Consider the following 24,002-nt stretch of genomic DNA (forward strand, 5'->3'; position numbering starts at 1 on the left):
GTCTTTGACCTGTGACAGCCAAATGTCGCCAAAGCGGGAGAGCCTGCCACCGACCGAGGATGCGGAGAGAGGAGGCTGAAAGTCATGAGGAAGCCGTCTTGGTAACGGTTCTTCCTGCTGTCTTTTTTGGGCGTGACTGAGTCCGCCAAGAATCTGAGCCTCTCTGATCCTTTTGAGTCCTTTTGGACGAGGAGAATTGGGACCTGCCTGAGCCTCGAAAGGACCGAAAACCAGACTGACCCCTCCTTTGTTGGGGCTTGTGTTGTCTGTGTTGAGGTAAGGATGAGTCCTTAACCCTTGGAGTGTTTAATGATTTCATCCAAACGCTCCCCAAACAATCGGTCGCGAGAAAAAGGCAAACTGGTTAAGCACTTCTTGGAAGCAGAATCTGCCTTCCATTCTCTCAACCACAGGGCTCTGCGCAAAACCACGGAGTTGGCTGACGCCACCGCCGTACGGCTCGTAGAGTCCAGGACAGCATTAATCGCGTAAGACGCGAATGCAGACATTTGAGAGGTCAATGGTGCCACCTGCGGGGCAGATGTACGTGTGACCGAGTCGACTTGTATAAGCCCAGCTGAAATGGCTTGGAGTGCCCATACGGCTGCAAAAGCTGGCGCCAACGACGCTCCAATAGCTTCATAGATGGATTTCAGCCAGAGCTCCATCTGCCTGTCAGTGGCATCTTTAAGTGCCGCTCCATCTTCTACTGCAACTAAAGATCTAGCTGCAAGCCTGGAGATTGGAGGGTCCACCTTGGGACACTGGGTCCAACCCTTGACCACGTCAGGGGGAAAAGGATAGCGTGTATCTTTAAGCCGTTTAGAAAACCGCTTCTCAGGATAAGCGTGGTGTTTCTGGATTGCATCTCTAAAGTCAGAGTGGTCCAGAAAAGTGCTTAATTTACGCTTGGGATATCTGAAATGGAATTTCTCCTGCTGTGAAGCTGCCTCCTCCGCAGGAAGAGCTGGCGGGGAAATATCTAACATCCTATTGATGGACGCTATAAGATCATTCACTATGGCGTCACCATCCGGTGTATCCAGATTGAGAGCGGTCCCAGGATCAGAATCTTGATCAGTTACATCCGCCTCATCACCCATAGATTCGTCCCGCTGGGATCCTGACCAGTGAGACGAAGTTGAGGGCCCCTCATAACGAGCCCGCTTAGGTTGTCTGGGACTGTTGTCTGAGTCAGAATCGTCACCCTGGGGTGCATGTGACACCCCCGGAGCTTGGAAGTGTTCCAGCTGAGGGGGACCAGGGAGCAATGATGCCACAGTGTCCATGGTCTGAGTTACTGGTCTAGACTGCAATGTTTCAAGAATCTTTGACATGGTCATAGACAATCTGTCAGCAAAAGCTGCAAACTCCGTTCCTGTCACCTGGACAGCATTCACAGGTGGTACACTCTGGGTCACGTCCAGCAGAGGCCCCGGCTGTGCAAGTTGCACAGGGGCCGAGCACTGCACACAATGTGGGTCAGTGGAACCTGCCGGTAGAGCAGCCCCACATGCGGTACAGGCAGCATATAATGTCTGTGCCTTAGCACCCTTGCGTTTTGCGGACGACATGCTGTTGCCTCCTTGTAATCTAGGAGGGTATATAGCCGAGAATCACCAGCGACCGTACAGTACAAAGTATTTGCAAACACAAAATACTCAGTATACAAACGGCACAAGTGGGGGTGAGCCCTTGAGGGCTGCTTACCGCCCGCTGAACAGCGGGTATGAGGCCGTAGAATCCCGTGTCTGGGTCTCCCCGTCTCCCCTCTGCAGCTCAGCGTGCAGGCAGGAATGGCTGCCGGCGTTCAGTGAAGAGGGGCGGACCGTGGGCGTGCCACAAACAAAGTGCGGGAAACTGCGTCCTACTGTGCCTGGTGTGAGGGCTGGAGTATGTAAAAAAGACTCCAGCCCTCAGCGCTGATGCTCTGTACAGCGTCCCGCCCTCCTCCTGACTGGCAGGTGCGGAGGCGGGAACGAACGAACTAGGCCGCAAAAGCCGGGGACTGTAGTAATAAGCGCGGCCGTGATATATGCACGGTCAGCGCGGAAGTCCCCGGCGCACCACAAGTCCCAGCCGCGTCGCAGTCCCAGCGGCCGGCGCGACCGTTCTCCCTGAGTCTACCCACTCAGCTAAGCTGAAGTGAGGAAATGGCACAAGCGCAGCAGCGCTATTGTCCCCGGCGCACTAACACACCCAGCAATGCTGCGGTGTGCGCGCGTATGCACGGGGACACAGAGTACCTTGACGGAGCAGGGCCATGTCCCTGACGATACTCAGCTCCATATCCAGCGGCTTCTCCAGGGGCTGTGGATGGAGCACGGTCTCAGTGCCTGGAGACCGGTAAAATCCCACTTCGCCCAGAGCCTTAATGGGGATGGGGAAGGAATCAGCATGTGGGCTCCAGCCTCCGTACCCGCAATGGGTACCTCAACCTTAACAAGCACCACCGACAGAAAGTGGGGTGAGAAGGGAGCATGCTGGGGGCCCTGTATGGGCCCTCTTTTCTTCCATCCGACATAGTCAGCAGCTGCTGCTGACTAAATAGTGGAGCTATGCGTGCGTGTCTGACCTCCTTCGCACAAAGCAAAAAACTGAGGGACCCGTGCTCCCACGGGGGGGTGTATAGCCAGAAGGGGAGGGGCCTTACACTTTTAAGTGTAGTACTTTGTGCGGCCTCCGGAGGCAGTAGCTATACACCCAATTGTCTGGGTCTCCCAATTAGGAGCGAAAAAGAAAGGGAGACTCGCAAGGTACTTTTTTGAGGAAGCGTCTGCTTTCCACTCTCGAAGCCACAAGATCCTGCGGATCGCGAGGGAGTTAGCGGAGGCCACCGCCGTGCGGTGAGAAGCCTCCAGGATGGCAGACATGGCGTAGGATGCAAAAGCCGAAGCTCGAGAAGTTAAGGTTTCCAGCTCAGGCATAGAGTCCCTGGTGAGGGAATGCATCTCCTCCAGAGAGGCAGAGACTGCCTTAAGAGCCCACACTGCCGCAAAAGACGGGGAGAACGAGGCTCCAGCCGCCTCATATACAGACTTGGCCAAAAGGTCAACCTGGCGGACAGTGGGATCCTTAAGGGAAGTGCCATCAGCCACAGCCACGACTGTGCGGGCTGAGATTCTGGACACCGGAGGGTCTACCTTTGGGGACTGAGCCCATTCCTTAACCACCTCTGGTGGAAAAGGAAAACGGTCATCTGAACTACGCTTCGGAAAACGTTTGTCAGGACAGGCCCTGGGTTTGGTAACAGTGGCCTGAAAGCTGGAGTGGTTAAAAAACATACTCCTAGCTTTCTTAGGTGAGGTAAACTGGTGTATCTCTACCAGAGAGGCTTGTTCCTCAGACTCTGGTGGGTTGAGGTTCAGTACGGAGTTAATGGACGCAATAAAGTCACTAACATCCGCATCTCCCTCAGACAAGTCAATGGGGTACATAGAGGTAGCGTCTGAGCCCACAGTAAACGAGTCCTCCTCGCCCTGCACCTCGGCACGTGAATCAGAGCCGTGAGAAGAGGAAGGAGAAGGGTCCCTGCGTCTCCGTTTAGGGGGACGGGGTCCTGGGACATGCTCTGAGAGCTCTGCAGAGCTAGGAGCAGCCGAAGCACCCTGTGAAGGGGGCTGATGCATGGACAGCAGTGTCCGGGACAGCTGCCCCATGGAGTCGGCAAAAGACCTGGAAAGAGCTTGCGAAAAGGATGCTACCCAAGCCGGGGGTTCAGCCACCGGGGCCAAAGCAGCCGGAGGGACCCCTGCGGAGGCTCCAGGCTGAGACACAACCATGTTAACACAGGCATCACAATGTGGGTATGTGCTTGGCTCTGGCAGAATGAGCTTACAAGCAGTGCATATAGCGTACATGTTTGCAGCCTTGCTCCTAGTGACAGACATGCTGCTGATGGTGGAGGCTCTGCAGCCAGAATACACTCCTGTAGAATGCCTGAGAGTGTAATAAAAGTCCACAACCAGAGGTTGTGGCTTACCAGCCCGTGCTCTCTGTGTGCCCTCCGGATTCCACTGCTCCCCTGTGAAGCGCTAGCCTTCCTGATAGAATGCAGCTGCAGCATCCAGCTCCCTCTAGCGCAAGAACGCTGAGAAAATGGCGCTGGGAGAAAGAGGGGGGGCGTATATAAGCCCAAGAGCGGGAAAAACGGAGGGCAGAGAGATACAGGACGACATACAGGGGAGGGGACATCTCCCCAAGGAGGAGTGCCCTCCCCTCTGCTGGTCGGGCGGTGGGCGGCGCTGTATGCAAAACATGCAGAGAAGCCAAAACCGAAACTAGGCCCAAACAGAAGCCGGGGCCTAGATTTAACAATGCGGCCGACAAGCAGGCACCTTCGGCGCGGTTCTCAGGGGAAATCCCCAGAATCGGCCGGAATTTACAGTAACGTTAAAACACATACTGTCCCCCTAATAAAAGTACCCGGGACCCCTGAAAAACGTCTCTATACTTAGCTTTGAGACGCAGGGCCATGTCCCTGGAGAGGGGGGTAAACGCTCCTTCCAGCAGGGACCAGACAGGGCTGCGGATGGAGACCGGTCTTCTGCAAGCAGAGAGGACCGTGGAGGCTCCCACTTCAACCCAGAGCCTCTTAGAGGATGTGAAGGAGCGCGGCATGTGAAGGCTCCAGCCTTATAAAGTCAACCTTAACAGCACCGCCGACAGAGTGGGGTGTGAAGGGACATGCCGGGAGTCCAGACTGGACCCGCTTTTCTTCCAAATCTTTAAAATAAAATAAAGGACTTCCGGATCCTGTCCTGGCTGAGGTGACAGCATAGAGGGGAAGCTCCTGCCACCCCCCGGAGAAACCGAAAGAAAATAACTCACCCGGACACGTGGATGAGACAAAAAGACCTTGGAGGGGAATTAGAAGTCAGCAGGCATGGAGCGGTACCTCCTGAGAAGTGCTGGCTGCAGCGAGATGTCCCAGAGAAGCAATGATCCTGAAGTGCCATGTGTGGAGGAAGAAATTAACATGGCGCCGGAGAGTCTGGTGGAGGAGGGGACGGAGTCCCAGCTGCAAGCCGCGGTAACACAGATTAGGAGAGGGGGAGATAAAGGAGATGCTAGCTATGAGACAGAAGAGGAGGGGGCTGGGGAGAGATGGATGCAGGGGACAGAAGAGGAAGGATCTCAGTGGGAAGATGAAGGCGACATGGACATGGAAGAGAGAGGGGAAGGAGGAATTAGCAAGCAAAGATTGCACAGTGGAGCAGCAGGAAGAGAAGGGAAAATAATTAAGCAACATGAGGGACCTAATCCTGAAAGACCTCACCAGAAGCTACATGCCAGAAACACTAGTACCCCCTGTAAAGAAAACAAGAAGCAGCCAGGGACACCAATGTCTCAATCATGCAAATTACTGCTGGCAGAGAGAGGGAAAAGCTCAGTGCAAAATAAGAAATATAAGACAATAGCACCACCTGGAGGCCAAAACAAGTACAACCAGGAGCTCAATATAGATTATAAAAAATTAGCTGTAGAAGTGACATCACATCTGTCAAAAGAGATCAAAGTGGTCATTGAGACAGCCATACAAACATCATTGGCTGCTATGCAAAATCAGATAAACGTCCAGGCATCTAGATTGGCAGAAACGGAACAGAGAATATCTGATTCTGAAGAAACAATTTTGGCTATGCAAGGACAAATAGCAAGTCTAGTGAAGTCTAATGAATATCTGAAAGACAAGGCTGAAGACTTGGAGAATCGGTCGAGACGAAATAATTTACGTATAGTCGGGCTGCCAGAATCGGTCTCATTGGGGCAACTGGACAATATATGTGAGCTGGAGCTACCTCAGGCCTTAGGCATAAAGGCAAAATTCAGAGTAGAAAGGGCTCATAGAGTGGGACCACTGCGACAACAAGAGGCGAACAAGGGAGAGGAACAGAATCTCAACAAGAAAAACCCGGTGAGGGCTAAACAGGTGATAGTTAAATATCTAGATTACAAGCACAAGGAGGAAATACTGAGGGCCTTTAGGGAACGTAAGCGCCCGTTACATTACCAAGGCAATAGATTGCGGATTTTTGGTGATTACTCGGCTGAAGTGTCCAGAAGAAGAAAAGATTTTAGCAAAATTTGCACATTTCTGTATAACAAAAAAATAAAATGTCAGCTGATGTACCCTGCTACACTAAAAGTTAAAAACCCCAATGGCTCGTTTGCTTACTACAAAGATTATAAAGAAGCAGAAAATGCTATCATGGCAGAGCCAGACAAGTCCCGGCCAGATGGACAGGGGAGGGGATCTAGTGAAGAGGGGAGCAACAGAAGACGATTTTCCATGAGCTCAGGAAAAGATCCGAAACATCTCGGAGAGCAAACGCAAGTTGAGAGCAGAAACGAGAGAACAAGCCCAGGATTACAACAACCTACTCCTCGCACGGATCACAGAGACTAACTCTTGGGGAAGATTCAGGACAACTGAAATCAAATAGATCCCTTTCGTATTTTTTGTCAAGGAGAGAGGGGCGAGGGGTCGTGAGAGGTGGAAGGGGAGGCTATGTGCCAATTTTTGGGCCTCCTCCTTTTACTCCCTGCTTCACCTTCCCCCCTCCTTTTTTTTTTTTTTTTTTTTCTCCTTTCCCCCCTCTTCCCTTACCTCCTCTTTCCTTTGTCCAAGATCGGCATGCAGACACAATTGAAGGGGATCTAATCTGAACGTCAGGATGGTTTCCAGGACTCAGAGCTAAGTTGGACCCGAATTTCCTTTTTTTTTTTTTTTTTTTTTTTTTTTAATTTTCTCTTCTTCTTGAGAGGTTTTAACATATTGTCTCAATCTCCTCATATCATTCGGGGCTCGTTCATGATGGTCCGGGGATAAAATGTATACTTTAAGGGGGGGGGGGTACTAGGGAGCTTAATGGTTTGGTCAGGAAAAGTGGAAGTCACTAACATGGCGAAAAGTGCCAAAAATTTCTCGATAGGGAAAACATGTTTCACAGTTACTTGTTTTTTGTTACTTTTGTTATACTTACAAGGTGGGGAAGGGAAGTGTCAACTTTGGGGGGCTAACAAGGTATTTAGTGATGATTGTCTCGCCTATCGGGAGGCTAGGGCCCACAGGAGAGGGACCAGCAAAAGCAGAATGCATTAGTAACCATGGTACAAATAATTACGTGGAACGTTAAAGGTCTGAGATCTCCTAACAAACGAGCAATGATATTGAGACACCTGAAAAGACTTAAAACAGACATTGCACTATTACAGGAAACGCACTTGGGGAAGGAGGATTTTTTCCGCATGAAGAAACACTGGGTGGGCACCGTATACGGGGCAGAGGCACAAGGCAGGAAAGCGGGTACCATGATTCTTATAAATAAACAACTAAGCCATGAAGTAGTGACACACGAGGCTGATGACCAGGGAAGGTGGCAACACTTAACAATCATTAGTCCAGCGGGCAAACTTAGCATTTATAATGTTTACGGTCCAAACGCACAACAGAACTCCTTTCATGAAGGCATAAAGGCCAGATTACTAACAGAGGGGGGGACTAACATAATAGTGGGAGGAGACTTTAACACAGTTCCAGACTCAGCGGAGGATAGGAGGAGGAGGGAGGAGGGAGTCGGAAACGTGGACAGGAGGTCAGACAATAGAGAGGTAACATTAGAAGATGTAGGATTGAAAGATATCTGGAGACTAACGCATCCGCATGATAGAGAATATACGCACTTTTCACACCCACATGATAGTTGGTCACGTATTGACCAGTTCTGGATATCTCAAGACCTAGTGAATGGAGTACAAAACTGTGAGATAGAGAACATGGTGATATCAGATCATAGTCCAGTGAGATTGGGCATTAGAGAAAAATTCAAGAGAGGTACAGATATCATATGGAGATTTCCATCTTTTCTTCTTAGACAAGAAAACTTCCAAAAAATACTGCAAGAGTGGTGGGGAGAATTCATAGAAGACAACAAGGAACATAAAGGGACACCAGTGTTATATTGGGAAACGGCAAAGGCGGTACTGAGGGGTCGATTGATGGGGTATGCGGCCATGATCAAACGAAAAACGAATGAAAATTATAATGCCCTGAGTGAAGCAGTTCGGGTAGCTTACACTAAGTACCTGGCAAACAGATCTCCCACAGCTAAAGACAGATGGTTGGAGGCGAAAAGGGGATTTGACGATTGGGCCAAAAGGAAGGAACAATTATTCTGGTCGCACAAAGAAGCTGAGCTGCATAGATTCGGCAACAAGGCGGGGAGAATGTTGGCAAACCTGGCAAGGGGCAGCAGAAAGATGACAGTGATCCCCAAACTGAAAACAAAGGGGGGAGGGGTGACCACGGACCCTAAGGAAATTAATAAACTGCTGGGAGATTATTATAGAAAATTATATGGGCCAGGAGATAATGACATGACTGACGAGGCAGAATGGCTGAGACAAGCACACATGCCCAGGTTAAATGAGGAAGACTTGAGTGCCTTGAATGCACCTATTACAGTGGAGGAGGTAACGAGAACAATTGCGGACCTTAACATCAACAAGGCACCGGGACCTGACGGGTTTAATAGCGAATTTTACAGGGCTATGAAGGATCTGATCTCACCGGATCTTACGGCTGTATTTAACGCATTACTGGAAGGAGGGGAAATTCCCAAAAATTCTAATGTAGCATATATCAAATTACTCCCCAAGGGGACCAAAGATCTAGATGATCCCTCTAGCTATAGGCCCATATCACTTATAAACCAGGATTTAAAAATAATGTCCAAGATCATGGCTAACAGATTGGCCATGATTCTACCTAGGATCATTACAGAACACCAGGTGGGGTTTATTAAAGGGAGAAATGCTGTCACTAACATCCGGAGGACAATTCTAGTGTTAGACGCGGTGAGATTAGAGTGCACTGGGAAAGGGGCAAAACCAGCCCTAGTTACTCTTGACGCTGAAAAAGCGTTCGATAATGTAAACTGGAGCTGGTTAGACAAGGTAATGGAGGCCATAGGATTAGTAGGCAAAATGAGACTTTATATCAGAACACTATATGCCAACTCGGGAGCTAGGATACACACTCCGGGCTTTCTATCAGACGTGTTCCCTTTGATGAAGGGAACAAGACAAGGTTGCCCGCTATCTCCCCTCCTATTCAACCTGGCAATTGAACCTTTATCAAGAATTTTACAGGGACAGAACAGCTTTAAAGGGATCAAGATAAGGGAAATGGAAATAAAGGTAGCGCTTTTTGCTGATGATGTTATACTGTATATGGGGGACCCCAGCGCAGATTTACCACAGACTCTTGCCTTGATTGAGAAATTTGGACTAATATCGGGATTTAAGCTAAACAAGAAAAAGTGCGAGATCATGTTTCTGAGGGGGCCTCAAGGACCAACAGGGGGAAACGCAAGGGAGGGTTGTTTCTGTGGCATCCCTATAGCACAGACTTCAATTAAATACCTGGGAATACATATAGGGAGAACGATGGAATCGATCTACGAGCTAAATTACGGACCGTTAATAAGGAAAATTATAAACACAAATCAAGGGATGGAAGGGTCTGCCTCTACCACTTCTGGCAAGATGTCACCTGATAAAAATGATGAGCTTTCCTAGACTACTATATCCATTCCAGACAATCCCGTTATTACTAAAACTAAAGGATGTGAATAGACTGAACTCTGCGTATGCGGATTTTGTATGGAGGGGAAGGAAACCCAGAAAAAAATTGCGTACACTGATGAAGTCAGCGGAGGAGGGAGGACTTAGCTTCCCAGATGTTCGGGGATATAATCTGGTGTGTATAATGAGGCATGTGTTGGATTGGATGAGAGGGACGAGTAGGCACTCAGACTACGGTATGGAAGCTAAGTATGCATCACCATGGGATTTGACGTCCATTCTACACTCTCCATTGTCCAAGGTGGAAAGGCACATAAGGTGCTCAATCATATTCCGAGACACTATGTTAACCTGGAAATCAGTGAGAAAGAAGCTGAGTCTTTCATGGAAAGTGTCTAAGTACTTGAACCCTTGGGCATCTCCAAACTTCCCCTTGGGAAGAGAAAACAAGCTGTTTATTAGATGGAAAGAGAAGGGCATTAGGTGGGTGAAAGACGTTATGAATGTGGAGGAGAGAAGGTGGATGACAGGCAAAGAAGTGCTAGATAAGTATGACCTCAATAGCTCGCATATTATCCAATATGAACAATTAAAATTTGGGGTGCTTGGAGATCTGAGTGAGCTTGGAAGGGAACTGAACAGAAGTTTGATTGATGAACTTATGGAAGGTGATATAGCAAGTGTCAATGTCTCTCATATCTACCGAATATTTCGGGGGGTGCTTATATCTAGGGAAGATAGCCGTACCCTAACAGCTTGGGGGAAACAATTGAAAGGACAAGAAGTGGTGGGCACCATATTGAAGGGTTGGGTACAAGTGCGGAAACATGTTACTAATGAGAGATGGAGGGACACTCAATTTAGAATCTTACATAGGGCTATCTTGGGATTCAATATACCAGGAAGAGATATGCGATGTCCTAAGTGTCAAGAAGAGAAAACAGATATGTTACATGGATTATGGGAATGTAAGAAAATTCAGGGGTTTTGGAATCAAGTTAGGGCATTTGTTAGAGCAACATGGGGAATTTCTAGTGATTTAGAGTTAATGGTGTGGATTTTTCACTCCTTTGAGAAAGGAGTAAGAGGGGGTTCGGAGGCGCAGGGACAGAAAAATTTTGCAATACTACATGACATAGCCATGATAGCCAAACGATGTATTTTAAAACACTGGATACACAGAGAGAGCCCATCCATGAAGGAAGTCATTGGCGAATTACACAACCTATTGAGACTAGAAAAAATGGCAGTGGAAAGGGACAAAGACAGGTTGACAGGCAAGTTTTTTGGGAGATGGAGAAACTTTATTGAACGCCAATTTACCCCAGGAGAGATAAATAATGTGATGACACCTTTTACACACTCAGAGTGGTATCTCTTGAATGATATCCAAGACAACTTGGGTAAATTAAGAATCATCCAGTAGTGGGTTGTGGAGAGCGGAGAAGATGAGCAGATAAGGGTATATCGGGACACATCAGCAACTTCGGAAATACCTAGGGTCGACACAGGTTTTAACGACTTACCAAAGAGCAGTCTGGAATTTTAAGTTGGGACAATATCCCCTATTATGTTTTATTCTGTCAGAGGAATGTTCTTCTTTTGTAACCATGAAGGTCTTTGTTATGTTTATAAAAATTGAAAAAATTTAATAAAAACATTTGGAAAAAAATAAAAATAAAATAAAAATGAGAAAAAAATATCAGAGAATGCAAGTGTGTGTTCCTCCTCAAACACAAAGTATTGAACTGGATAGATTGTCATCCAGGGAGTGTATATAGCCCGGAGGGAGGAGCTACACGTTTGAGTGTAGTACTTTGTGTGTCCTCCGGAGGCGCTAGCTATACACCCATGGTTTGGGTCTCCCATGGAGGGAACGATAAAGAAATAACGTCTCAGATACTTAGCTTGTGAGACGCAGGGTTTCAAGTCCCTGGGGATGAGTGCTCCGTCCGGCAGGATCCTGAAGGGCTGCGGATGGAGACCGGTCTCCTGCAAGGCAGGGAGAACCGTGCTGGCTCCCACTTCAAGCCAGAGCCCGAGGGATGGTGAAGGAGCGCGGCATGTAAGGCTCCAGCCCTGAAATCAACCTTAACAACCCCGCCGACACAGTGGGGTGAGAAGGGACATGCCGGGAGTCCAGGCTTGGACCCGCTTTTCTTCAAATACTTTCCAAAAATCAAAAATCAGATGAGAATGCATGTGTGGATGTATGCCTCCTGAACACAAAGCATTGAACTGGCTATATTTGGTTATCCAGGGGGTGTATATGCTCAGAGGGAGGAGCTACACTTTTTAGTGTAGTACTTTGTGTGTCCTCCGGAGGCAGAAGCTATACACCCAATGTCTGGGTCTCCCATAGGAACGATAAAGAAATCAAATAGCGCTCTTTCTTTTCTCTGCCCTGCCATGTGCCCAAACAGCAGTTTTTGACCACACAAGGTGTCAGTATTCAGATGAAATTGCCTAACAAATTATGGGGTCAGTTCTCTCCTATTATCCATTGTGAAAATTACAAATTTGAGGCTAAAATAACATTTTACCGGAAAAAAGAAAAGTAATTTTAATTTTTACATTCATATTTTTAAAAGTTCTCTGAAGCAGCCATTTCAGCCAAATTTGCATTCCAAAGTTCAAATATTGTTAAATACGCAGCGTCACAAGATTATGTCACTCATCTCTCTGCTGTCATCGCCGCCCGACGCTGGATTTCGGCTCAGTGCGCATGACCCCAGTTTCAGTCATGCGCATTATGAAGCCGGGTGTACGCGTCCCAGCTTCAAACTGAAGTAGTGCGCGTGACCCAAACTCCGGGGTCATGCGCACTGAGCCGAAATCCAGCGTCGGGCGGCGATGGCAGCGGAGAGGTGAGGGAGATCCTCCTCTGACACTGCGCATTCATTAGAATGTTAGCACGCCCACAGGGGCCCACAGGGGCGTGCTAACATGCTAATGGGGCCAATTAGCATGGGAAGTAACACCCTTGGGACCAGTCCTCACGCTCATTAGCATACGATAAAAAAATCTTTAGAAATAGAGAGCTTTTTCTAAAGCTCTCTATCTATACTACTGTATAGAGGGACGGTTAGGCAGTGATTAGTAATATACACCCACAACTGCTCGTGGTCCTGGGTGCATATTGCACCTGACAGGTTCCCTTTAACTTTTTGCTTGTTCATCAGGAGCTTGCTCAGGCCCCACAATTATCTTGAGATGAGCTTTACCAGGAACAATAATCGTGCAGTGTAAATGGACGTTTGGAGTGTGACTATAGGAAAGTTCAAAAGGAATCACTGACTCCTGGGTAAGTTGTGCAATAAGGAAACACAACTCCACCGGTGTAATGCGAGTGCAGCGCGATTTTCTCTCGCCCCATACACTTGAATGGGTACGAGAGAAAGCCTCGCATTGCGCCCACAGCATGCTGCGATTGTTTTCTCGATCCGATTAGGGCTGAGAAAATAAAATCGTTGACACACAGGCTAATATTGGTCCGAGTGGAATGTGATTTTTTTATCGCACGCCACTCGCATCGATTTTCATGCCATGTGGCTTAGGCCTAAAATGTAGCATTGTAGGAGAAGCAAATAGCCCTTCACTTAAGTGTCCAAATCTTAAAGAAAGCAAACAACCCCAAGGTCATCATTTCTTTTGCCCCAATAAAACAGACAAGAAAAAGAGCTTTTTTTTTAATATTTAGCTTTTCTTCATGTAATTTAATAAAAAATTGGAGCATAATTCTGCATTTTTACAGGTCTTTCAGAAGCACTGCACCAACACACAATATGTAGGCCAATTTCTTATCATACAAAAATATATACTGCTGGATGTTCACTAAGGTGACCTGGGACAATCCGGATCCACCACTGCCCTCCAATAGAATATTTGACATTTAGTGCAATATTTGGAGGGAGAAGGAACCTGTTGAAATGCTAGACGCGTAGCTTAAACCCATAGCCACCATCTACAGTTGAGACCCAGAAATATAATAGACAAGATCTTGGTGCCAAGCAATAAAGGGGAGACAGTCGACAATTCATTACGGACTGCGGCATGCCATCTTGGACCAGTCATGAGAGGCTTCCGGTCTCTTCGTCAGCTTTTTCTCTTTTCTTGTTCGTAACGTTAAAAAGGTAAGAGATTTGCAGTTTTAATAAAACATTTACTGAATTACAGCAACTAACATTAAATATTGTCCTCTATATTATATTAGTTAGGAAGCTGCAAAATACACTATAATGCATTATTCCACACTGTGGAAATATATTGACAGTAGATGTGGCGAGGGGCCAAGATGAGACCTCGTCCTTAAGTATGTACACGTCCTTTTTCTTGCGGCGCGGCAGATCAAATTGGGAGCGTTCACAGGCAAACATCCTTATACAGCCTGCAAAGTCCTGGCATCCTCATTCGCAGTCCATGCACGACACTTCTGTCTGTGGAAAGTCATAGCAAAAAATAGGTGGAAACTAAGAAACACAATGATGAGCAGCACAGAGGCCATCAGCATAGATCACGCGACTTGCGGGGAGCCATTTGTATGAAGACACCAGAATGCTGATTTAGGGAAAGCTAAAAAAGGGAATAGGCATAATCCACAATATCAGATGGGAATTTAATAAAAAAATATATATAATAATCCAACACATAAAAGAGGTTTGTTGATTGGAGAAGATTTCTGTGGTACAGGGACCTCCGGACTGACGCACAATACCAAAACAAACGTGAACTCCGGCACCACGGCACAGAAACAGTGAAAGGAATGACCGGCAAATAAAATATTCTACTGTACACGGTACTACTGGGAAAACACAAGGGATGGGCAGTCCGGCCAGACAGGTCCCTTTATAATATTATTGGAGAGGAAGGTGCAGTCAATAAACTGGAGAAGGTTGCGAGGGTCTTCAGTTAATGCGGCTGTACTCTGTACGCACAAACCAGCAGCTTCACCTAAACGAAAAAGAGCATTAGTGATCAGCGCGGATCAGAAGAGGGATCTTGAAAATGCACAATATAAATGGGCCCTCACCAATTACAACATGATTGATTTTCTATTGTGTGTGGTCATTACATTTGGGGAAAAGCTTATATCTGCAGGAGATTAACACCGCTGAAAGGGGCTCTCCATTTACTAGGACAAAAGCCCGTTAACCAAATTTTTCATAATGAATAGAGATTAGCAAGTGTGCTCGTTACTCAATCGAGTATTGGGGTACTCAGCCGAGTATATGGGGTGCTCAGATATGTCATCCGTGAAACAACGACCACAATGCATAAGGCCCTGTCACACACAGAGATAAATCTGCGGCAGATCTGTGGTTGCAGTGAAATTGTGGACAATCAGTGCCAGGTTTGTGGCTGTGTACAAATGGAACAATATGTCCATGATTTCACTGCAACCACAGATCTGCCAAAGATTTATCTCTGTGTGTGATGGGGCCTATAGGCTTGCTTCACTGTATGTGTGCTCAGGCACCCCATGGAGAGCCAAGTCAGTGTTTCTGAATGCATCTGAGGGATAAAAATGTTCTTGAACATAGTGTGACCCCCAAAAAAAACAAGAGCCCTTCGCCCTCCCTCCAACTGGAAATGCTCTGTTTATGGCTGTATGTGGCAGGAGACCCAAACAGGTCAAATCATCGACTTTCCATAATACTCGTCCACGAGGCTGACCAGCTCAAATCGAGTAGCGAGCATTTAGTGTTCACCAATCACTAATAATGAACTGGACACGATATAACATTAATATTTTACATTTTTTCAATTGTTAAAAGACCTTTCTGGGTTTTTTTGGGTGGGAGAGTGGGGGGATGGTGCCTTCCTTTTAAAGATGGGATGTACACTGCAGAAGAACCCCTTTCCAAAACACAAAAAAAAATAAACTCAATTACAATTTCTAAATTACCCAAAATATTCTTTCACGACAACTCACCTTTGCAGCGGGTACCTCAGATAGTCTTATAAAAAGCTTATTAGCTCCAGGGACAGGACTAAAGGAATAAATAAAGTTAGCATCCTGGAAAACAAAAAGAAGACAACATCAGGCACAGTGCGACTAAACAGTTGTCATCCCTACTACGCAAATCTGAAGGCAGCACGTGACAAAGGGCGATGTCCGAAGAGCAGGGATATATCATTTTCTACTATTTTAGTATTTTTCCATAGGAACCTATGGGAATGCTGCTGCAAGTCTCCATTTCCTTGGCCGCACACAGCCTCGCTTATGTATGACAGGTCTGTAGTGCTTTACGTATACAAATCACTTTGGGACAAATTTATCAAGGTCCATAACTAAATGTTCAAACAAAAGCCGGCTGGAATAAGAGACGTCAAACTTAAGAGGAACATGGTTATTAATATGGCCAGAAAACATCACAGTCCAGGAACTGGTCCGGTCGCTGACCTTGCTTGGTACCTTTTCTATCCCCACAATCAACACCCACCTGTCTTGACTGATGTGGATGATCCTATGTCATCTACAGCGCACGCCAGTCTCACTCACAGACGTGCTTCGCTTTGCTGAGGGCAATGTAAAGTCTTGTAATGCACCTGCTCCGGCTTTACTTCCAGGACATCGCCTTCACTTGTCTTCTACTGGCGCATGCACATTACAAGACTGCTCTGTCCTTAGTAGGGACAGAGCAGGAGTGAGATTGCCGACACAGTGTATGATGTTGGATGCTTCATCCATAATAATCAAAGCAGGAGGAAGGCGATTATGAGGATAGAGGTGGCTCCGACCAAGTCCAGCAAGACCTATCAGAATAGACTGCGTCATGTGATTCAATTATAAAAAGGTATTTTTTTTTGGGGTGGGGTAGGGTTGCTGGACTGCAGTAAAAAGGAGGTGTTAAAAAGGTTAGTGGCTTTAGTTTACATTAGGAAAAACCTGGTGCCATTTTCCCTTTAAAAACATCTAGGTCAATTGTATTCACTTACCAAAAACACTGGAAGTTGGAATTTGTCATTTAGGACCACAGCCTGGACGCTACACGGCCCACAGAGCCGAACCACAACTTCCATACCAAAGAAGTTTGCATGAAAAACAAACAAAAGAATTCCAGATTCTGAAAAAAAAGGCAACAAAAGAATCTCTTTAATCACAACATCAAAATTCAAAGATCTTATTGTTATGCAAGAAAGTGAAAGAAGGACAGAGCAACGAAGGTGTAACAGAAACCGATCATTATATGCCCCCATAATGTATCCGTAACAGCAGACGTGTATGTAATGTACCCCGACCTACTGTGCTTGAGCCCCTAAACCTCCCCCTGTAATGCAACTGAAGCCATTATTATTAATAATTATTAATAATAATATTTACAGCATAATTGATTCCATGGTGAAAAAGAGTTCACATAGAACATACAAAATGGCAATGAACAAACAAGGAGGCTGGTACAGAGGGGGAGAGGGTCCCGGGGGGGGATGGACAGAGGACAGAGGGTCCCCGGGGGGTAATAGACAGAGGGTCCCGGGGTGGGGGTGGGGAATGGGAAGGACAGAGGGGAGAGGGTCCCGGTGGGGGATGGACAGAGGGTCCCGGTGGGGGATGGACAGAGGGTCCCGGTGGGGGATGGACAGAGGGTCCCGGTGGGGGATGGACAGAGGGTCCCGGTGGGGGATGGACAGAGGGTCCCGGTGGGGGATGGACAGAGGGTCCCGGGGGGATGGACAGAGGGTCCCGGGGGGGGATGGACAGAGGACAGAGGGTCCCGGGGGGGGATGGACAGAGGACAGAGGGTCCCGGGGGGGGATGGACAGAGGACAGAGGGTCCCGGGGGGGATGGACAGAGGACAGAGGGTCCCGGGGGGGATGGACAGAGGACAGAGGGTCCCGGGGGGGTAATGGACAGAGGACAGAGGGTCCCGGGGGGGTAATGGACAGAGGACAGAGGGTCCCGGGGTGGGGGTGGGGAATGGGAAGGACAGAGGGGAGAGGGTCCCGGTGGGGGATGGACAGAGGGTCCCGGTGGGGGATGGACAGAGGGTCCAGGTGGGGGATGGACAGAGGGTCCAGGTGGGGGATGGACAGAGGGTCCAGGTGGGGGATGGACAGAGGGTCCAGGTGGGGGATGGACAGAGGGTCCAGGTGGGGGATGGACAGAGGGTCCAGGTGGGGGATGGACAGAGGGTCCAGGTGGGGGATGGACAGAGGGTCCAGGTGGGGGATGGACAGAGGGTCCAGGTGGGGGATGGACAGAGGGTCCAAGTGGGGGATGGACAGAGGGTCCAAGTGGGGGATGGACAGAGGGTCCCGGTGGGGCATGGACAGAGGGTCCCGGTGGGGCATGGACAGAGGGTCCCGGTGGGGGATGGACAGAGGGTCCCGGTGGGGGATGGACAGAGGGTCCCGGTGGGGGATGGACAGAGGGTCCCGGTGGGGGATGGACAGAGGGTCCCGGGGGGGGACGGACAGAGGGTCCCGGGGGGGGACGGACAGAGGGTCCCGGGGGGGGACGGACAGAGGGTCCGGGGGGGGGGGGGGATGGACAGAGGCTCCCGGGGGGGGGGGATGGACAGAGGCTCCCGGGGGGGGGGGGGGATGGAAAGAGGGTCCCGGGGGGGGATGGACAGAGGACAGAGGGTCCCGGGGGGGTAATGGACAGAGGGTCCCGGGGTGGGGGTGGGGAATGGGAAGGACAGAGGGGAGAGGGTCCCGGGGAGGGGGATGGACAGAGGGTCCCGGGGGGGGGGGATGGACAGAGGGTCCCGGGGGGGGATGGACAGAGGGTCCCGGGGGGGGGGATGGACAGAGGGTCCCGGGGGGGGGGGGGGGATGGACAGAGGACAGAGGGTCCCGGGGGGGTAATGGACAGAGGACAGAGGGTCCCGGGGTGGGGAATGGGAAGGACAGAAGGGAGAGGGTCCCGGGGGGGGATGGACAGAGGGTGCCGGGGGGGGGGGTGGACAGAGGGTCCCGGGGGGGAATGGACAGAGGGTCCCGGGGGGGGATGGACAGAGGGTCCCGGGGGGGGGATGGACAGAGGGTCCCGGGGGGGGGGGATGGACAGAGGGTCCCGGGGGGGATGGACAGAGGACAGAGGGTCCCGGGGGGGTAATGGACAGAGGACAGATGGTCCCGGGGGGGTAATGGACAGAGGACAGATGGTCCCGGGGGGATAATGGACAGAGGACAGATGGTCCCAGGGGGGTAATGGACAGAGGAGACAGAGGGTCCCGGGGTGGGGGTGGGGAATGGGAAGGACAGAGGGGAGAGGGTCCCGGGGGGGGGGGGGGATGGACAGAGGGTCCCGGGGGGGGGGGGGATGGACAGAGGGTCCCGGGGGGGGGGGGGGATGGACAGAGGGTCCCGGGGGGGGGATGGGCAGAGGGTCCCGGGGGGGGGGGGGGAATGGACAGAGGGTCCCGGTGGGGGATGGACAGAGGGTCCCGGTGGGGGATGGACAGAGGGTCCCGGTGGGGGATGGACAGAGGGTCCCGGTGGGGGATGGACAGAGGGTCCCGGTGGGGGATGGACAGAGGGTCCCGGTGGGGATGGACAGAGGGTCCCGGGGGGGATGGACAGAGGGCAGAGGGTCCCGGGGGGGTGAACAGAGGACAGAGGGTCCCGGGGGGGGATCGACAGCGGACAGAGGGTCCCGGGGGGGTAATGGACAGAGGACAGAGGGTCCCCGGGGGGGTAATGGACAGAGGACAGAGGGTCCCCGGGGGGGTAATGGACAGAGGACAGAGGGTCCCCGGGGGGTAATGGACAGAGGACAGAGGGTCCCCGGGGTGCGGGGGGGGGGAATGGGAAGGACAGAGGGGAGAGGGGGGGGGGGAAGGACAGAGGGGAGAGGGTCCCGGGGAGATGGACAGATTAGACACAGGGTCCCGGGGGGAATGGACAGAGGGTCCCGGTGGGAATGGACAGAGGGTCCCGGGGGGAATGGACAGAGGGTCCCGGTGGGAATGGACACATGTTCCTCTCCGATTGTAAAACGTAGCCAACGCTGGTGTGAAACTGCAATTGGCACATGCAGATAGGCATCTCTGATGTCGATGGATGCCAGGAAATCTCCTTGGGTCATTGAGGCAATGACTGACCGCAGAGACTCCATGCGAAAATGCCGCACCTGAACATGCTTGTTGAGAAGCTTGAGATCCAGGATGGGCCGGAAGGAACCGTCCTTTTTGGGGACTAGGAAGAGATTTGAGTAGAAACCTCTGAACCGTTCCCGGGCGGGAACCGCTACAATTACTCCGTTGGCCTGCAAGGATGCTACGGCCTGAGAGAAGGCGGCGGCCTTGGAGCAGGGGGGAGTTGACAGAAAAAATCTGTTTGGCAGGCTGGAAGAGAATTCTATCCTGTAGCCGTGGGAGATGATATCCCGCACCCACTGATCGGAGACGTGTTGAAACCACACGTCGCCAAAGTGGGAGAGCCTGCCACCGACTAAGGACGTTGCTGGCGCGGACAGATAGTCAAGAGGAGGCTGCCTTAGTGGCAGCAGCTCCTGCGATCTTCTGTGGACGCGCTTTTGTGCACCAGCTGGATTTTTGGTCCTTGGCTGAGTTAGTGGACGAGGCGGAGGGCTTAGAGGACGACCAGTTGGAGGAACGAAAGGAACGAAACCTCGACTGATTCCTACCCTGGACAGGTTTCCTGGTTTTGGTTTGTGGCATGGAAGTACTCTTCCCGCCAGTAGCCTCCTTAATAATTTCATCCAGCTGTTCACCGAACAGCCTGGAACCAGCAAAAGGGAGTCCAGCAAGGAACTTCTTCGAAGAAGCGTCTGCCTTCCACTTTCGAAGCCACAGGATCCTGCGGATAGCGAGGGAATTAGCCGAAGCCACCGCAGTGCGGTGAGAAGCCTCCAGCATGGCAGACATGGCATAGGATGAAAAAGCTGAAGCTTGGGAAGTTAAAGCAACCATTTCGGGCATAGAGTCCCTGGCGAGGGAATGCATCTCCTCTAGAGAAGCAGAGATGGCTTTGAGAGCCCACACTGCTGCAAAAGATGGGGAGAACGAGGCCCCTGCCGCCTCATATACAGATTTGGCCAGAAGGTCGACCTGGTGGTCAGTGGAATCCTTAAGAGAGGTGCCATCAGCCACTGATACAACGGTCCGGGCTGATAGCCTAGACACCGGAGGGTCTACCGTTGGTGAATGAGCCCACTCCTTGACCACCTCAGGTGGAAATGGAAACCGGTCATCAGAACCACGCTTTGGGAAGCGTTTGTCAGGACAGACCCTAGGCTTGGCCACAGCGGCCTGAAAACTGGAGTGGTTAAAGAACACACTCTTTGTCCTCTTAGGCGAGGTAAACTGGTGCTTTTCTGCCAGAGAGGGTTGCTCCTCTGATACTGGCGGATTGAGATCCAGTACAGAATTAATGGACGCAATCAAATCACTAACATCTGAGTCACTTTCGGACAGATCAATGGGGCACATGGAGTTAGCCTCCGAGCCCCCTGTAAAAGGCATCCTCCTCGTCCCGCGAGTCAGCGTCTGAAACAGAGCCGCGGGACGAGGAAGGAGAGGGAGCCCTGCGTCTCCTTTTAGGAGGACGGGGTCTGGGACCAGATGATGAATCCTCTGTGAGCTCCGCTGAGAGAGCCCTAGCAGCAGAGGCACCCTGTGAAGGGGGCTGATGCATGTTCAGCAAAGTCCTGGACAGCTGTCCCATAGAGTCGGCAAAAGACTGGGAGATAGACCTAGAAAAGGATTCTACCCAAGCCGGGGGTTCAGCCACAGGGACCGGAGCAGCCTGAGAGACCACTGGGGGGGCGATTCCAGGCTGAGGCATCACAATGTGGATAGGTGCTCGGTTCAGGCAGTAGGAGCTTACATGCAGTGCATACTGAATACAGCTTTGGAGCCTTGCTCCTCGTGTGAGACATGCTGCTGAAGTGGGGGCTCTGCCAGAATGACCCCCAGAGAGTATATACAGAAGGTCCACAACCGCAGGTTGTGGCTTACCAGACCGCTGGAGCGGTTTGCGTGCCCTCCAGATCCCAAAGTCCGGACCCCCAAGCACCTCAGCAGGAATGCTGCAGCCAGTGCTGATCGCAGGGAAGAACGCTGAGAAAATGGCGCCGGAGCGAAGAGAGGGGGCAGGACTCACTCTGAGAGCGGGATCTGGAGGGCCATAGAGACCTACAGGGGAGGAGACATGAACTCAGTGAGGAGTGTCTCTCCCCTGTGTAGAACGGCCGCTGGGCGGAGCCGCACTGTCCCTCTGCATGAATGACATGCGAGGGCAGTGAAACCGAAAGTAGGCCTCCGGCGAAGCCGGGGCCTAAATTTGAGCGGTGCGGCCGGCGCGCAGGCACCATCGGCGCGGTTCTCAGGCGACAGCCAGAGAACCCGCCGGAAATGTCACAAAAATCACTCAGCACACTCTCCCACAACAATAAAGTACAAGGGACCCCCATATATAAACGTCTCAGGTACTTAGCTTGCTGAGACGCAGGGTTCCAAGTCCCTGGGGGTGAGTGCTCCAGTCCAGCAGGATCCTGAAGGGCTGCGGATGGAGACCGGTCTCCTGCCAAGCATGGAGAACCGTGCTGGCTCCCACTTCAAGCCAGAGCCCAGGAGGGATGGTGAAGGAGCACGGCATGTAAGGCTCCAGCCTTGGAATCAACCTTAACAGCACCGCCGACACAGTGGGGTGAGAAGGGACATGCCGGGGGTCCAGGCTTGGACCCGCTTTTCTTCAAACTCTTTCCAAAAATGAAAAATCAGATGAGAATGCATGTGTGGATGTATGCCTCCTGAACACAAAGTGATAAACTGGCTAGATCTGGTTCTCCAGGGGGTGTATAAGCTCAGAGGGAGGAGCTACACTTTTGAGTGTAGTACTTTGTGTGTCCTCCGGAGGCAGAAGCTATACACCCAATGTCTGGGTCTCCCATAGGAACGATAAAGAAATAGTGTTAGTCTCCATCTGAAACACACGTATGTACAGACCCTGCATTTAAGTAACTGCAGGAAACATATGCAACAGGCCCTGCAAACATTAATTACTTGGGAGACAGCAATTTTTTATTCAGGTCATTAAATCCGCTTGGTTTGCAGATCATTAACCGCATCTTGGTGACGTACTATTTATTACATCAAGGAGGGGGCCGCGCCGCACCTGCCTCTAACAGCAGAGTTCACAGATGGGCAATTCCTGCTATTTAACCACTTGAAATGCTGCGGTCAGAATTCATATCAGCTTTTTAAGGGAATTGTCACCAGGTTTTTTTTGCCACACAATATGAGGTATAGCATGATGTAGTTGCGGAGATGCAAATTCCAGCGATGTGTCACTCACTGGGCTGCTCTATGTAGTTTTCATAAAATCACTTAGAGCTGTCCTTACTAGTGATAATCTATGTCCAAATCGTGTCTTTTTGCCTTAAAAGGGGTATTCCTATCTACAAGATCCTACCCCAATTTGTAGCAGATGTAGTTAATAATAATATTAGCAAATACCTCTACTTAGATATGTAGTATAGTTCTCCTGATATGGCCATGTCTCTTACCTCATGTGCAGGGCATTGCAATTTGGTTTCTATGGTTACAACCACAAGCAACTAACTCACTATATGAGTGGACGTAACCATGGATACCTAAGCTGTAGTGTTGAGCGAGTAGTTAGCGAGTACGTCCGCTACTTGCATATTTGTTATCAGTAGTGGGCGCAATGTAAGTAAATGGGAAATATTCACTAAGTAGCGAGTAACCCGAAAGCCGTACTATTTACTATTCACACAAAGAAGGGAATTTTGTTTACTTACCGTAAATTCCTTTTCTTCTAGCTCTAATTGGGAGACCCAGACAATTGGGTGTATAGGCTATGCCTCCGGAGGCCGCACAAAGTATTACACTCAAAAGTGTTAAGCCCCTCCCCTTCTGCCTATACACCCCCCGTGCTCCCACGGGCTCCTCAGTTTTGGTGCAAAAGCAAGAAGGAGGAAACAGAATTATAAACTGGTTTAAAGTAACTTCAATCCGAAGGAATATCGGAGAACTGAAACCATTCAACATGAACAACATGTGTACACAAAAAAACAGGGGCGGGTGCTGGGTCTCCCAATTAGAGCTAGAAGAAAAGGAATTTACGGTAAGTAAACAAAATTCCCTTCTTCTTTGTCGCTCTATTGGGAGACCCAGACAATTGGGACGTCCAAAAGCAGTCCCTGGGTGGGTAAAATAATACCTCGTAAGAGAGCCGTAAAACGGCCCTTTCCTACAGGTGGGCAACCGCCGCCTGAAGGACTCGTCTACCTAGGCTGGCATCCGCCGAAGCATAGGTATGCACCTGATAGTGTTTCGTGAAAGTGTGCAGGCTCGACCAGGTAGCCGCCTGACACACCTGCTGAGCCGCAGCCTGGTGCCTCAAAGCCCAGGACGCGCCCACGGCTCTGGTAGAATGGGCCCTCAGCCCTGATGGAACCGGAAGCCCAGCCGAACGGTAA

General features: G+C 50.2%; 1 protein-coding gene across 2 annotated transcripts in view; it reads right to left on the bottom strand.

The window, feature by feature from the left end:
* Positions 1–13,263: 13,263 nt before the first annotated feature.
* The window catches only part of MPHOSPH8 (M-phase phosphoprotein 8), a 150,332-nt gene continuing 139,593 nt past the window's right edge, over positions 13,264–24,002 (bottom strand). For both annotated transcript variants that reach the window (XM_075337410.1, XM_075337409.1), the window contains exons 12-14: positions 16,528–16,655; positions 15,521–15,604; positions 13,264–14,538 (exon numbers count right to left, since the gene is read on the bottom strand). In XM_075337410.1, coding sequence (XP_075193525.1) covers positions 14,497–14,538; positions 15,521–15,604; positions 16,528–16,655 — 254 coding nt within the window. In that variant the 3' untranslated portion in view covers positions 13,264–14,496. The remainder of the gene's footprint in view (positions 14,539–15,520; positions 15,605–16,527; positions 16,656–24,002) is intronic.

The sequence above is a fragment of the Anomaloglossus baeobatrachus genome, chromosome 2, assembly GCF_048569485.1.
Source record: "Anomaloglossus baeobatrachus isolate aAnoBae1 chromosome 2, aAnoBae1.hap1, whole genome shotgun sequence".
Taxonomy (NCBI): domain Eukaryota; kingdom Metazoa; phylum Chordata; class Amphibia; order Anura; family Aromobatidae; genus Anomaloglossus; species Anomaloglossus baeobatrachus.